Below are 16950 nucleotides of genomic sequence, written 5' to 3'. Positions count from 1 at the left end.
AATAAGTTTTCATACCCGGCCCCTCAAATGGCAATCCCTTGTTCGCATTGGGATTCTTAAGCGGACCACCATGGTATATGATTATAACAATATTTGCATTGTGAACCTGTTCAAGTCAAGTCCTATGTTAGTTAAATCACATAGTCGTAAAGTGAGGGAAAAAAGTAATGCAATCTTACCAATGAACATATTCAAGCCAGGTTATAGAGTGCCTATTAATATCTAAAGGCCAAGACGTAAACCTTCTAATCCTAGTGGATGGAGAGACGGAATTATCTATTACTCCATTGTGTGGTGACCTATAATGCCTAAAAGGGTTCTGAAAGAACTAGGTGGGTAGAGGAGCATGATTACATACCCATTCACTACATTCATTCACTACCCATTTCATACCCAAACCAATGATAAATAAAGTCAAAAAAACTTGAAAGATCATGATAAAAATAAAAGCCTAGAAATGATGAATAAAATTTTGATAATTACATACCCATTCCCATTCATTACATTCATTCACTACCCATTTCATACCCAAACCAATGATAAATAAAGTCAAAGAAATTTGTTAAATCATGATAAAAATAAAAACCTAGAAATGATGAATAAAATTTTGATAATTACATACTCATTCCCATTCATTACATCCATTCACTACCCATTTCATACCCAAACTAATGATAAATAAAGTCAAAGAAATTTGTAAGATCATGATCAAAATAAAATGATGAATAAAATTTTGATAACAAAAACTATACAAATAAATACTCAAAAAATTAACACTAACAAAACAAAGTTCTATAATTCACAATATTGATAAATTAACTAAGTTATGTTAACTATCTACAAAATAAATGGTAAAACTCTTTAACCCACACCCATAGACAACATACCCAACTATAATGACAATCAAATTATGCAAACCCTTACCTTAGATATGAATCCGCGAGAGGGAAGAGCAAAGAGAGTGGAGAATGTGGTTTTGTGAGAGTGAGTGGTGTGAGAGAGTTATGGGTGAGTGAGTTAGTGAGGGTGAGTGAGTGAGAGAGTTAGTGAGGCTGAGATTTTAGGTTTTCTCTCGTGTGTTGAAAGCGAGAGTGGAGAATGTGAGAGAGTTAAATGCCACGGGCCGAGTTTTAAATAAACATGCCCAGAGGAAATCGAGTCTATAAGACTCGAGTTCTTCGCATAAAACTCGAGTCTCTAAGACTCGAGTTATATGCGTATAAACTACATAATTTATAATAAGATATAGTCAAACTCGAGTTTATAAAACTCGAGTTTAGGTAGACTTAAAACGAGTTTTAGAAACTCGAGATCCAAGTGGCATTTTCTCCACCTCAGCAAGCCCAAGCGAGCATAAAGCGAGTTTTTGAAACTCGATTTATTATGTAAATCTCGAGTTTCAAAAACTCGAGTTGCTATTTTCCTACATAGTTTCAAACTATGCCTAACTTACTATATTCATGCCATCCACATGCCTAATCTGCACATTCCCCCCCTAGTTTGATCCTTAACCCAAGTCCAACTAACTAATGAATACCCCTACTTCTCAAAACAAATCAAGATTGCCACCCCCTCTTGCCAATGAAGTTTACCGCCCTTTGTTACCAATCAAATAACTATGGTGCGGTGTGGATGACCACTTAAATAACTAAGTTCTATCTATATAATTTCATCACAAGATATAAACAAAAGAAGTTCAAATTGCATATCCAACTGTGGCAAAAGCTTATATTATTCTTTGGGCCTAACTAAATGGAGAAGCTGCAGAACATTACCATGGAAGAGGTTGCTAAAGCTTGCTTCGATGCTTTCAATTGCGAATATGACTTGGTGGTTCTCTCTCCCCCTCAGTCTGTAAGGCTTGGAGAATCTTACAAAGTGTACAGAAGTTTGGAGAACGAGAAGAGTAGAGCGTATTAGGGCCGAGAGGGGGGGGGGGGGGAAATTCTCTTTTGTTTAAATGTTTTGAAAAACTAAGTATGGGAAGAATGATAAATATTCATCTTCTTTGTTTGAAAAACTAAGTATGGGAAGACATCATATACAACAATGACAACATAAACCAAGCCTCAATAAAGGCTGACCATGTGTATGTATTTTTTATTTGCCAATTTAGTTTACTTGAATTCGTACGCTTTATTACTTTCATAATGGACGTGTCATTTTTTACTACTTATATCAATGTTGATTTTAGAATTCTTATATTGTTTCCTTAACTTGAATTATCTCATTGTTTCACATTTGTGCATCAATTACTCACCTCTAAACATTAACAAACCATCTCAAACGATTCTTCCTCATTTTTCTATCAATAGGGTCACCTCCATCTTTAAGTGAATTTACTCATTTCAAATTACAACCTTCCTAATTTTTTTGTTCACTTATCAATTTTTACATTCTCATTTCATTTTTACTCTTGATATGAATAAGTTGTTAATTGATAATTATATCACTCATTTGTTCAATTTAAAGAAATACAAATAAAATGACACCATACAAGTAAAATCAATAATTTAAGTAATGTAAATATAAGTGAAACTCCTCTCGTTAAATTCCAAAATTTCGGGGATGAAAATTGAGGGGCTTGGAAGGAATCAAGGGATATCTCACACCTCCAAATGCCCTTAAATCCACTCCCCACTCTATTTTAAAAGAATCAACACATAGTGAATTAGAACTCTAAGTCCCTTCTCCCTTTACTTATCTCCCTTTCATCCAAAAACAACTTTAAGTATAACATTGATACATTGTCATTGCAAACAAACAATATAAAATTATTTTGCTGGAGAACATTGTCAAAAACATTTTTAGTAAGAAAATGTTTGTATGTCAAGACAAATAGAGCATAATATGATTCAAACATAGGTCTGCCATTCCCTGATTCCATGGATAAAGAGATAAAATTTTCTTGACTCGTAAAATATATACAAGCTTGACATAGAAAAAGAATGATTAGAGTTTATCCAATAATTTCCCTCAAAAGTATACAAGTCACTATCAAGGTTTGGTACGAGCATTAAAAAAATTAAAAGAGATGAATACTTTTGCAAAAAAAAAGTCATTATTTATTTTTTTTTTCCCCCCTGGAAGAGTGAATTTAATAATGGGTCTAGTACCCTAATGTTCTCGTGTCCGCATGTGTTTTGGACTCTTCATTGAAAAATTTCCCCTTGAAGACTTGAAGTTGCCATAAATGAAACCCTTCTAGAAGCTCGTACGTTTCCAACTCCCTGGTAATTACTTAGAAACCTCTCTTTTTTTATTGTTTTTTGTTTTTCTTTGTGCAAAAGTAATTAGAAACCATTTATTAGGAAGTCAAATTTTATCGATTCCAAACACTGCCTCCGTGGTCTGCCCTAACTCTGTACTCTCTCTCTCTCTCTCTTATCACATAAACAGTGTGCCGTGCAAAAAATGAGAAAAAATCCCTCGTGACGGGATTTGTTTTTCCTCCGAATTTCATTTTCCAAATTTCTAATTCTCCAATTTTGTCAGTAAAATTTTTTATTTTTTTATTTTTCTCTCTTTCACACTCACTCATCTCCACGGCGCAACTTTATAGAGCGGACCTTCTCAACCTGTGACTCGACGCTAACGTGCGCACCTCACTTTCTTCGTGAAATTCCATTAACGCAGCTTCAAAGCTCTCAGGTCTGACACAGTGACACCCCAAATTTCTCTATCTCTTTACTTTCTTTAACTGTAGGGCTTAGTCATTTTTATTTGAAACAAACCTAGGGCTTTATTTTTGTTCTGTTTTTAATTTATTTTTTGTTTGTTTTGGAATTTTTGGTTGTATCAGAGAGAAGCCATTGACAACCTTTGCCCTTGAACTGATAGATAGTGATTGTTTTGATTAATTTGCGATTGGTTGTGTGTTTCTGATGGGTGTTAGGATATTGGGTTAGCTTGGAATTTCATGATTATGGGTTTGAATGGTTGAAGAACGAGTTGTATACAAAACATGAGCTTCGAAAATTTTGTGATAGAGAATTGGAAGGTTGTGGTTGGTATTCGAGTTTGTTTTGTGCCGATTTTGGCACTGAAGGTGGGTTAGGGTTACGTAAAAAAGGGGTTTCTGATTGAGGATTTGTGTAGCTACAATGGATGGGGAGGATAAGAAGTGTGGGATAAAGAGGAGATCGAAGCCGGTTGAGATTGGTTTGGTTTCGGACGATGATGAGCCCATTGGGGCTTTGTTCAAATTGAGGAGAACAAAAAACCCTAAGAAGGTTAAGTCTGGGTTAGAGAGTGAGGGGATAAAGAAAGCTGATATTGGAGAAGAGAAATTGAAGGTTGAGGGAGAGGACTTGGGGGGTATGGATGATACTTTGGCGAGTTTCAAGAAGAAGTTGAAGGGTCCAAAGAAAGACTGTGGATCTGGAATTCTAAGGGGAAGGAGTTCTGCTTTGAATGCGGTGGATTCTTCGGATAGATCATCGAATTGGCCTGTGGAGGATGTGGAGAAAGGGCGTGTAATGGGTGGTGATGAAGGGTCTGATGTGACTATGGATGTAGGGGTAGAATCCAAGTGTAAAGGGAAAGTGAAGAGACCCAAGATAAATTCAATGGTGAAAACAGTAGATGGTCATGTTGCTTTGGATAATGATTTAGAGTCTATGGGATCTGGGTGTAATTCTTTGAGGGAGGAGTCTGGTTTGTGCCCCAGGGAAGGTCCTAACCAGTCTGTGGATGAAAATTTGAAAGACTCGTTATCGGAATTTGTTCGTAAGGCCCAGTCTGGTTCAATTAAGAAATATCGGTTTTCTCCAAGTTTAAAGCAGAAAAGTGAGGCCCAGACTTTGGAGGATGGGTTGAGCCCGTGCTCTGAAAGTTCTGTAGGTGTTTCAAAGCCCGTAACCCTAGGGAGACTTAGATCTGGTTCTGCCTCAAAATTGGAGTGCACCAGTTTGAAATCTAAAAATAAAAGATCAGATGACAGCTTTTGTGAAGTTTCTGACTGCGTAGAAGAGAACCATGATTCAACTAGAGGGCTTCCTTCTGATTCAGCAACTAAAGAAGAGAGTATGAAACCTAGTGACAATGGATATGAGAGATCTTCCAAAATTATTTTTGAGGATCCACCTCTTCTTTCACTGTCTTCAAGATCTCCCTCCAAAGGGATTCAAAATGAGGCCATGGAGGATCCTTGTGGTTCAAATGTGCAGGAGGGATATAAAGTGGACAATGATAGTTTGAATGAAGTTTGTGATGGAGAGTTTACTTGTGTTCAACTCAAGGGCAATTACTCAGCACCTAGCCAAAAGGCTGCAATGGGAACTCAAAATTTTAAGGATAGATTAGACCATTTTCCTACAGTTAGCACAAGCACTTTGGTTCATGATGTTGTAAAATTGCCAAATTCTGTCTCTGGCCCTACGAAGATGGAAGAAGACAATGAGTTTGGCAAGGTTGAGTTTGACACAGGTTTTAGAGATACATTCACTCGACAGTTGGAGGGTATTCCAACAGTGCATGTATCAAATGCAAGCCTTGAAATTTCCTCTTCTATGGTCCAGAAAGAAATTGTGGGGACTTTCCATGATGATGAGTTGTTAAAGAAATCATGTATATACAATCCCAGGGATATTTGCAATTCAGTTTCTGGAAAAGTTTTGGAGGTTTCGTCAAAATGTATATCTCAATACTCCTCTTCTCATATCATGAAGACGGGAGATGCTTGCAGTGATGGTGATGGTGATGGTATCAATACTTGCACTGAGGAGCCAGATCTTGCTTCAGATTTTATGCAAAAGGAACATGTTATGGTTTCTGATGTTCAGCTATCTCCACATACTATGACATCTACCAGAGCACATAAGTCAGGACTTGCTTTCCAGTTGAATCACCAGGACAAATTTTCAGAGACTTGTCTTTATCCAAATAAGTCTTTGGCATCCATTCAGAAGTGCTGCTCCACTTTACATCAAAATCAGCCTTCTGATGATGCATCGAAAGGCATTTGTGTTCCTAGTCATGATTATGTTTCGGCCAATGAGGAGGCTAATGGAGCTTCTTCTCCATCTATAACTCGAGATGAGAATGACAATTACCCAGAAGATGCAACATCTGTGCCTGATTTTGAAAACAAAGATGGAAAGCTATCTGCTGTCCAGCGTGTTCTGCGCAAGCCTAAGAAGCGTAGGCATGGAGACATGGCTTATGAGGGGGATGCTGACTGGGACATTTTGTTAAATGAGCAAGGATTCCTCGAAAGTCAGGGTGTTGTAGATAATGAGCATTCTTATAGAACAAGAGCAAAGTCTGATACCTCCTCAGTTATTGCTGTAGAGGCTGAAAATGGTAGTGCAGCGGCAGTATCAGCTGGGCTGAAAGCTCATGCAGTTGGTCCAGTTGAGAAGATTAAATTTAAGGAGGTCTTGAAGCGCAAAGGTGGGCTTCAGGAGTATTTAGAGCGCAGGTTAGTTATTATTTCTGAAACCTGGCTTTATGCAGTGGCGTTTTTGGATGCTGTCTTGTATATAAGTATATTTTTCTGCCATTCAAAAGAGTTAATATTAATTATTTCGTATTATTGGTAATTTGTTTCAGTGAAGCACATCTGTTATGTGTGTCATGTCTATGCAATGCCAATTTTTTGAAGTTTGTGCATAAAATTCATAATTCTAATTCTGTATTTATTAACCAAAAAACGGAAAGAAACATATTTTTAGTTTCTGTTGTATTTGCAATTACCGTCACTGAGGTTGATCTGGTATGGATATTTGTTTTCATTGCTAACCCTTGTTATTTTTGTATATATGTATTAGAAGCAGGACAAAATGCTTTTCTTTTTTGTTTTTTTTTGGGGGGGGGGGGTCGGTTTAGTTTTTTATGATTAATTGGAGATTCACTTAGTTTTGAATGCATAATACTGATGTTCAGGCAACCACTGAAAAGCTTTCCTGTGGTTTCCCAACTGCTTAACTTGGAAATATGCTAATATCCATGAAAGTATATCAAATGTTGTCAAAAGCCCACTTAGTCATGCTCAAAGCCCCAAGGTGTTAGTGCTTCACTTGTGCATCTCATGCACACTGTTTGGGTGCTTTTTGAAGAAGTGCAAATCATGCCTAGGCATTTTTTTTTTATAAATTTTTTTGCTAAAAAAACATGAAACATTAAAATTAATTGCTTGATCTTGAAGGAAATGATGTGGACCATTGATTTATCATACAAAAACTATTTTTATGGTGCTATATTACACAAACAATTTTTGTTTACTTATCAAAAGACACAAGCAAGGATAAATTTACTATTGTACTTTTTGGTCTTTGCATTTTGGATATATTATGATTGGACCATATAGATAACTATTGTAAATCATAGTTATTTATTTGTATAAAGCTCAAGATAAAATGTAATGTTTAACTTTCTAATTATTATTAAATTGTCCAATGATAATTGTTTTCAAATTTACTATATTAAAATTCTAAGAAATATAACTTATGAAAATTTAAACTTACAATTGTCCACTTTTCCTGTTAGACAAAATATATTTGAAGGAGTCCATTGTTGCCCGATTTTATGCTCTAGTTATTATTTGAGCTACATCTGGACTCCACATCCCAACTAATGTTACCTAAAGACCGACTTATCAAAAAAAGGATATATATATGAGTTTATCACTCTTTTTTTAATTGATATTTTATGAATATTTATATTAGAGATTAGTATATAATTTTTGGAAAATGTAGCCTGTGCGCTTGATGCTTTTACCAACACTAGGTAACACTGTCACTTAAAAAACAAAAAGTTTGGTGACAGACTTAACTAAAAAAGAGGTAGGTAACTGTTTCCCCATTTTATTGGATAAAGCTTTTTTCAAAGTTGAACCCATGTAGATGTAATCTTTAGTTAGGCTAGTTTTTAGACTAGGATTAAGAGAAACTACATGCTTTCAAGTTTCAATTGGCTTTGCTTCTCCTGGCATTATAGTGGCGGGTTTGTTATCTTGTTGGCATCAGTGGCTTGGGAAACATAATTCGGACATTTGGAATTTGGTTCCAGGGTGCTTAATGTGGATTTTGTGGTTGGAATGAAATCGTCGTTCCTTTGAGGATAATGAGAAGACGTTGGATGAGTTAAAGGTTTTATGCCAACGTAGTCTTTTGGAGTGGTCTCGTTGTTGGGGTTTTACTGATTGTTCTTCTCTCTCTGAATTTATGTTTTCCCTTAGCTTAGTTTTCTGATTTCTTTTTTGGCTGTGCTGTTTGTTTTGTTTTGTTTGTTTGTTTTTTTTTTCTTGTTGTTCATCATCATGAACAACTTGTACTTTTTTTTTTCTCTTTAATAAAACTTTTTTGATTACCTATCAAAAAAGAAAAAAGAAAAGAAAGACTATGGGCACTGAATCTTGTAGACGGAAAGCTAATAGTCATAATGACAATTTTTTTTATTACATGCTGGCTTTGCTGGCCTTGTATTTAAGATCATGTTCAGTGGCTTGATGCTGGGGCAAAAGGGTATGTATTATTTAAAAAAGACAACTGATTAATTTATGTATTATTTATATAATAATGTCTTTTATTGAAGTTTTGACAGCAAGTCAGCAACTCCCTGTTGAAACCTTTTCTATAGATTGGGGTGGTGCTATTCCATGACAGAGGTGGCCACAGCTACTTAGAATCTAGTTCTGTGATAATGTGATTTTATTGCAAGTAGCCCCTGTTAGATTAGCCTTATATATGTTGGTTCTCTAGGCGTGTTCCAATTTTATATAATTGGTCTTACCCCTACTCTGTTTTCTTCTTAAATCCTAGGGATTTTTGCCAAGTAAATCATCTACAACGCTGGTTTCTTTCTATGCCCGTTTGGTATAGCGTTTTCAAACAGCACCTTTTCAAAGTACAGTTTTTTTAATGTTCAATCTTTTCTAGTTACAGCCTTTTCAAGCAACCCTATACTCAAAAAAACTGAAAAATAAGCTGTACCAAAAATGGGCTGACTGTCACTTATTGTGCTGCTGTTGGTAGATATGTAATTTATTATTAGTGCCTTGTTTGACTTTGTATTTTGAAATTAAGTTTAATATGGTAATACCTGTATGTTGTATCTAACTGAAGAATACTCTGCATTATTTGAAATTGTTTTAGATTTGCTTTCTTCTCTAAGCGGAGGTTCTGATATTGTGGCTTCTACTCTTCTGTGCCTTTTTGTATGAAAATTCTACAAACATTCCAGCCTCTCTGTGCATCTCTATCAGCTTCTGAAAATTTTCAATTATAATGAGTAATGATTGGGTCCTGCGTATTCTTTTTATTTGAACTAGGAATACGCTAGATATTATTTTTAGAGTTATACATTAATATTATCTTTTACCCAGAACTGATGTTTCTAATGACAAGTTCACTTCCTTTTAATTGCTTGGTGGCATGCAGGAATCGGATATTGAGTCTTTGGAGTAAAGATGTTAGCCGTATATTACCACTTGCTGACTGTGGGGTCTCTGATACTCCTTTTGAGGACGAACCGTCACATGCTACTCTTATCAGGGAGATCTATGCATTTCTTGATCATAGTGTAAGTTTGTAAAGTGTATTGAGTTTTATTTATGTTCTGTTTTTTTTTTTCTTGTCAAAATGATGCATCTGTTTGTTTGCTTCCCACCCCCCAGGCCCCCCTATTTTTTATTTGTTTTTCGGTAATTTGTGCTTGTTCTAGGGATTGAATAAGTCTTATTAAAAAAAAATGAATAAGTCTTTCTATATTGTTTGTTTCATGCATATATTTAAAGCTTACCATTTTTTTTTTTACAGGGATATATAAATGTTGGAATTGCTTCTGAGAAGGAGAAAACAGAAACTAATGCTAAGCATAATTATCAGCTTCTAAATGGAAAAAATCTGAAGGAAAATTCTGGGTCTTCAGTGGCTGATTTGGAGGATGGAGTTTCTTTTATTGTTGGTCAGGTTAAGAGTTCTGATACTTCGATGGAGGCAAAGAATGATGTTATCCTTGAAAATGCAACTCAGATGCTTGGAGCTATTAGAGGTAGCAGGGCTGGTACTCCTGCTGCACCTGAATTACCTGATGCAACAGAACGTGATGAATGTCTAGCTGATGATTACCCAGAATATGGTAGCATTGACAATATGCCCGTTCTAAGTACTGGTCCATCGTGTGAAAAACTGGATGGTCTAACAGACCCTGTCATCACATCTGAGTTAGTGAATGACTTGTGCACCATTCAATCTGCCTCAGATGATCAGGTTGGGGGGGATCACTCTCTGCAGTGTGATTCAGATGTTAGAAAGAGAATCATTGTTGTAGGAGCTGGTCCTGCTGGCTTAACTGCTGCACGCCACTTGCAACGGCAGGGTTTTTCTGTAACAGTTCTTGAAGCTAGGAGTAGGATAGGTGGCCGTGTTTTTACAGACCGCTCATCTCTGTCTGTTCCAGTGGATCTTGGTGCTAGCATTATTACTGGTGTTGAGGCTGATGTGGCCACTGAAAGGAGACCGGATCCTTCCTCATTGGTTTGTGCTCAGTTGGGCCTCGAGTTGACTGTGCTAAACAGTGACTGCCCTCTTTATGATATTGTTACAGGTCAAAAAGTTCCTGCAGATCTGGATGACCGCCTGGAAGCAGAATACAACAGCCTTCTCGATGATATGGTATTGCTTGTTGCCCAGAAAGGGGAACATGCAATGAGAATGTCCCTTGAGGATGGCTTAGAATATGCCCTTAAGAAGCGTCGTTTGGCACGATTAGGAACAAATAAGGAAGAGACTGAACTGCATGGTTCTAAAAATGCTTTCTTTGATTCCAATAAAGGTAGCGTTGATGGCAGTTTTCCTCTGAGAAATTATTCTAAAGAGATTTTGGATCCTTTGGAGAGGAGGGTTATGGACTGGCATTTTGCCAACTTAGAGTATGGTTGTGCTGCTCTGCTTAAGCAAGTATCTCTTCCCTACTGGAACCAAGATGATGTTTATGGAGGATTTGGAGGAGCTCATTGTATGATTAAAGGGGGTTACAGCACTGTTGTTGAGTCTCTTGGAGATGGACTTCCCATTCATTTGAACCATATAGTTACAAATGTTTCATATGAAACCAAGGACTCTGGAAGTAATGGTAGTGGGAGTTATAGAGTCAAAGTTTCTACGTCAAATGGCAGTGAATTTTTGGGAGATGCTGTCCTGATTACAGTGCCACTTGGGTGCTTGAAGGCAGATACCCTAAAGTTTTCCCCACCTTTACCCCAATGGAAACATTCTTCTATCCAGAGGCTTGGCTTTGGAGTTCTCAATAAAGTGGTTTTGGAGTTTCCGGAAGTATTTTGGGATGATTCTGTGGATTACTTTGGAGCAACAGCCGAGGAAACAAACCGAAGAGGCCAGTGCTTTATGTTCTGGAATCTTAGGAAAACAGTTGGGGCTCCTGTTCTTATAGCTTTAGTGGTTGGTAAGGCAGCTATAGATGGCCAAAACATGAGCTTGTCTGATCATGTAAACCATGCATTAACGGTTCTCCGTAAACTTTTTGGTGACGCTTCAGTTCCTGATCCAGTTGCATCAGTAGTGACAGACTGGGGCAGGGATCCTTTTAGCTATGGTGCTTACTCCTATGTTGCTGTTGGAGCATCTGGAGAAGATTATGATCTATTGGGAAGGCCTGTAGAGAATTGTTTGTTTTTTGCTGGTGAAGCCACCTGCAAGGAGCATCCTGACACAGTTGGTGGTGCAATGATGAGTGGGCTGCGGGAAGCAGTGCGTATAATTGACATATTGAGGACTGGAAAAGACTACACTGCAGAAGTAGAGGCAATGGAGGTTGTCCACAGACAGAGTGACTTTGAGAGGGATGAAGTTAGGGACATAACAAAGAGACTTGATGCAGTTGAGCTTTCTAATGTACTCTACAAGGACTCTTTAGATGGAGGCCAGATTTTGACAATAGAAGCTTTACTACAGGAGATGTTCTTCAATGCAAAAACTACTGCAGGACGATTGTGTGTGGCCAAAGAGTTGTTGAATCTTCGTGTTGAAACCTTGAAATCCTTTGCTGGGACCAAGGAAGGGCTTGCTACACTCAACTCATGGATACTGGTATTTCTTGCCTTCCATAGTTTTTCAGTATTATTTATTTATTATTATTTCTATAATGAATGGAATATGGAATTAGGTAATGTATTTGTTCTTTGGCTGTTGACATCATCCAATGTTCATTATTTTAAACAAAATTTCTGATGCCATGTATTTTGTTTGACTTATGATAGGACTCTATGGGGAAGGATGGGACCCAACTCTTGCGGCATTGTGTTCGTCTACTTGTACGAGTTTCAACTGATCTACTTGCGGTGCGCTTGTCAGGTATTGATTTGTCTTTCTGTTCTTTGTATGCAGCATTTACACATGCATACACACATAGAGGATTGCTTATGCTGAAAAAGAAAAAGAAGAAGATTAATTTAGTTATTAGTGATTCACGTTTTTAGATTCTGTCTTCTTAGTCTGTTTCTGGAAGAAAGTTTCAGGAAGGGTGATAAATAAATTTCACTGGGAAAATGATACACATGTTCAGCAGAAAACTGTGCAGGAGAAAAATTATGTGGTTTCAGCTGATATTAGCTCTTTGATTGTTCAAGATTTGAATTGTTAAATCCATTACTTATCAAAAAAAAAAAAAAAGAAGACTTGAATTGTTTAACTGGATCATGCTGAGGTAATGTGCTTATAGTTTCTGCTTAAGTTGTTTGATATGAAAATTTAACTAGAATGATTAGAAGTCACTCTTTCTTAAAATTATGTGTAAATGCACCCATATGAATGCGTTTGGATTGACTTGACTTGATATGAATTCATTTTCTAGAAGTAATTTGATATCAACAATGTTGACGATGGAGTATGCTTTTCATTACAATTATTATTTACTTGTTGATACTGTTGTGTAGGCATAGGGAAAACTGTGAAAGAAAAAGTTTGTGTACATACTAGCCGAGATATACGTGCAATAGCAAGTCAGCTGGTTAATGTGTGGCTTGAAGTCTTTCGCAAGGAAAAAGCTTCTAATGGTGGATTGAAGTTATCAAGGCAAGCAACTGCTATAGATTCAGCAAAGAGAAAATCTCTCAAAGATCCAGTAATGGGAAAGCCGCCTCTGCACACGCATCATGGTGCTTTGGAGAATAAAGGAAACGTGCAGGTTCCTGCATCTGGAAGTTTTTTGCTTTCTAATGCTAATTTGAAGAAAGTGAATGGCAAAGCAGCCCAACACGAAACTACAAATGACTCAAAAATGGAGATTACATCAAGGTCCCAAGGTTCAGTAGGTACTCTGGATACTGAGCTGGAGGGCAACAATGTTGCTATGTCTGAGGAAGAACGGGCTGCCTTTGCTGCTGCAGAAGCAGCCCGTGCTGCGGCACTTGCAGCTGCTGAGGTTTGTTTCTCTTGATTTGGTACAATGCTTCTTTTCTTTTGATGAGTAAAAGATCTGTATTGAAGAAAACTCATACAATTATATAGGATAAGGGGGACAGCTTTAGTTTACTGGATGTATGCTCAACTATCTCCTCAAGATCACACAAATTCAATGAAACTAAAAAAATTCTGCATCCAATTAAATTAAAGAGCTAATAGACATTGATTTAATTCGCATAACTGACAAATCTCCCCCCTCAAATGTTCTTTCCTTCCATAGAGTCCATGTGAAACACATTGGGACTATGGTCCAGACTCCAAATATGAATGATTCGGGTTTCCTTCTCCAACATTGAAGCAACTCCTGGATGGATATAGGCACAATCCATTTGGCTCCAAATAACATGAATGTTGAAGCCGTAGCGATTGTGCAATGTTGTAACAAGAGGTCCATGGTTGCACCACTGCATTTGCACATATAACATCAATCAACCACTATCATCCCATATTTGATAAAATTTCCAACTGTGAGGATAACCCCAAAAGTGCAGTACATACAAAAAATGTAACCTTGCAAGATGCTTAGATCATGGTTATGTGCTGACCCACTTAACGTCTTACATGTGTAAATATTGCCATACCTTGTGTTCTTGTTAATGTTCTTAGTGTGCCTGAAAAATGCAATTTTCATGATACAGACTCTTCACTTTTTTTTACACATTAAATATGGCTATCCTTCACCACTTTTATACAAACTTTCCAGTACTATGATGAGGTTTTGATACTTATTTTTGGTATCAATTTGGAGTAAATTGCTGTGGAATCCAAACATAACCACTAAAATTTTAACTACACAAGCATCACTTGTAGCTTGGTTTGTTGATGCCATTATTTTTATTTGTTTTTGTTATTGTTATTATTTAATTAGGTTGATCGCAATTTAGATAGCATGCAATTATGTTGATATTTACCTGGAATGGATGGTGCCATAGCACTTTATTTCTGCAGCCATATTTAGTCATAGGCTGTTCTGTTTTACTTATCTTTGTGAATCTTTTCCTCTTTCTTCTGGTCACTATCTCTAAAGGAGTTTAGTGGTGGTTTTGTATTGCAGGCCTACGCGTCATCAGAGGCCAAATGTAATACATTGCTGCAGCTTCCTAAGATACCATCATTTCACAAATTTGCTAGACGGGATCAATTTTCCCAAATGGATGAGGTTGATACTAGAAGGAAGTGGTCTGGTGGAGTTTTGGGAAGACAAGATTGTATATCAGAAATAGACTCTAGGAACTGCAAAGTTAGGAACTGGTCTGTTGATTTCTCTGCTGCTTGTGCTAACCTTGACAGTTCAAAAGTTTCAGTGGATAACCTCTCGCTGCGGAGCCATTCAAATGAGATTGCCAGCCATTTGAACTTCAGAGAGCACTCTGGTGAAAGTGTGGCTGTGGATAGCAGTATTTATACTAAAGCATGGGTTGATACAGCTGGTAGTGTGGGGATAAAGGACTATCATGCAATTGACAGATGGCAATCTCAGGCAGCTGCCGCTGATTCTGAATTCTTCCGTTCGACTGTGAATATAAAGGATGAAGAGGATTCAGACACAAGTTCGAGACTACCCACCTGGAAGCATGATAGACTGGCAAATGAGAGTTCTGTTTCACAAGTTACGGTAAACAAGGAGTCTGTAAAAAATCTTTCTCGAGGGGCTGACCGCATTAAGCAGGCTGTTGTGGATTATGTTGCATCATTGCTTATGCCCCTTTATAAAGCAAGGAAAATTGACAAGGAAGGATACAAGTCAATTATGAAAAAAACTGCAACTAAGGTTACTTATTTTTCATCTTCCCTATTTTCTCCCTTCCTTTTATATCTATCTAGTTGCAAATTTAATCCTGATGGATTTTATATGACATGGTTAAACATGAGCTTGCAACTGTTCTTTTATTTTTTCCTCAGTCTTACAGTTCAATTTTCAGGTCATGGAGCAGGCCACAGATGCTGAGAAAACAATGTCTGTTTCAGAGTTTCTTGATTTCAAGCGCAGGAATAAGGTGTGTATTACATTTTTATGTTATTAACATTGGATCTATTTGTCTGGGGGGATCTTTTTCCTCCCTATATACATATACATATATATATATATATATATATATATATATATATATATATTTTAAAATATACGAATCCATGTTGGCCTTGTTGGTTGGTTCCTTTGGAAAAGCACCCGTCTTATATTGCTTTCTTTAGGGTTGGCTTGTGCACAAAACTTCTCCTTGACAAATTAATAGATATCTATATATATATATATATATATATTTTATAGAATTGTTCTTTCTAACAAGAAAGGAACCAAATTTTCTGCAATAGCTTTTATTTGTATCCGCTGAATAACCTTATTGCATAAATGAAGCCTTAGCGGTATTTTGTAATGTCATGGTATGTCTTTTCTTCTGATTCGTCCTCTTATGTTTAAACTTGCAGATCCGTTCTTTTGTAGACAAACTGATTGAAAGGCACATGGAAATGAAGCCAAATGTGAAATCTTGATAATCCCAGGGATTGGGTGACCTTTTTTTGGTACCATTTATGTGCAAGGCTTGAAGTGGTCTGGTTCCTTGTTTCTGCAGGAGTTTGTTGCATATATTGTGGTGATGGGGCATGATTGGTATCCTGTTAATGATCCAGAAGGCGTTGTGGAAGAAACGGGATGGTTTTTTGTAGCCTGTTTGGTCATAATGGCATTGCCTCTCAATGCAAACTGTTCAAGGTCTGATGCCTCCTTGCAAGTGTGATCAGAGATGGTCATGGAGTACAACAAAGAAGGCCATTTTTGGGGGTGGCATAGACTTCTTGCTTTAGAAATCGGCTCAAGTATCGTAACTTGGATGGTCTGGACTGCAGGCATCTGGGTGGGACGATAAGATTGGATTAGTTTCAGCAATTGGTTCATCATCCATCAAGGCTGCACCTCCTAGGGTGAAAAGTTAAGCCCTGTTTTTTTGTTCGGGGATCTTCCTTGATGAGACACTTTATCTTGACATTCTTGTTTTCAATATGTACAGATTAGGATATTTTAGTGTCAACAAGCATACAGAATCTTTTTCCATCCTTTCAACAAAAGGACTTCAACATTGTTCAGATTTTTTAAGTTGAACATTAGTTACTGACTTATCTTTTGTTCACTAAATTTTGAGCAAAGGAATTGCATTTTGCCTTCAAAAGTGCATCTTTGATGGCCTTGACTTCCACTTGGATTTTGTCTTTTATTCTGTTCGCACTTGCAGGGCATCCTGGATGTATGCTTGTGTCTGGTGTATTATATATTATTAACAACATTTAAGTTTTAAGGGCATCTATCACGTGGTTTGTGACACTGAATCGACATAAATATGCTAAGGTGCCTGTTTCATATTTGATCACCTAAATTCATTTGACATTGTATGACAGATAATGCCTTCAAGATCAACTTCCAGGTATTGTTTTGGTGTTACACTATATATACTGAACTTCATCAGTGTATGTACATTTTGAAATTAAGTGATTTAATCCTTCCTATCCTAATCTGCCTTTCTGTTTCAGC

The 16950-nt window shown here is 37.0% G+C and overlaps 1 protein-coding gene across 1 annotated transcript; it reads left to right on the top strand.

Annotated features, from left to right (window-relative positions):
• The first annotated feature begins 3348 nt into the window (after window positions 1–3348).
• On the top strand, window positions 3349–16616 carry LOC142621542 (lysine-specific histone demethylase 1 homolog 3). Its single transcript, XM_075794822.1, has 9 exons — window positions 3349–3651; window positions 3803–6421; window positions 9381–9522; window positions 9759–12050; window positions 12221–12314; window positions 12896–13383; window positions 14479–15195; window positions 15347–15421; window positions 15852–16616. The coding sequence occupies exons 2-9, from the start codon at window positions 4104–4106 to the stop codon at window positions 15915–15917; spliced, it is 6192 nt and encodes a 2063-aa protein (XP_075650937.1). The 5' UTR covers window positions 3349–3651; window positions 3803–4103; the 3' UTR covers window positions 15918–16616.
• Window positions 16617–16950: the final 334 nt, after the last annotated feature.

The sequence above is a fragment of the Castanea sativa genome, chromosome 1 (assembly GCF_040712315.1).
Source record: "Castanea sativa cultivar Marrone di Chiusa Pesio chromosome 1, ASM4071231v1".
NCBI classification, from domain to species: domain Eukaryota; kingdom Viridiplantae; phylum Streptophyta; class Magnoliopsida; order Fagales; family Fagaceae; genus Castanea; species Castanea sativa.
Note: the sequence above shows the minus strand (reverse complement) of the source record. Positions and strands in the feature narration are given on the sequence as shown.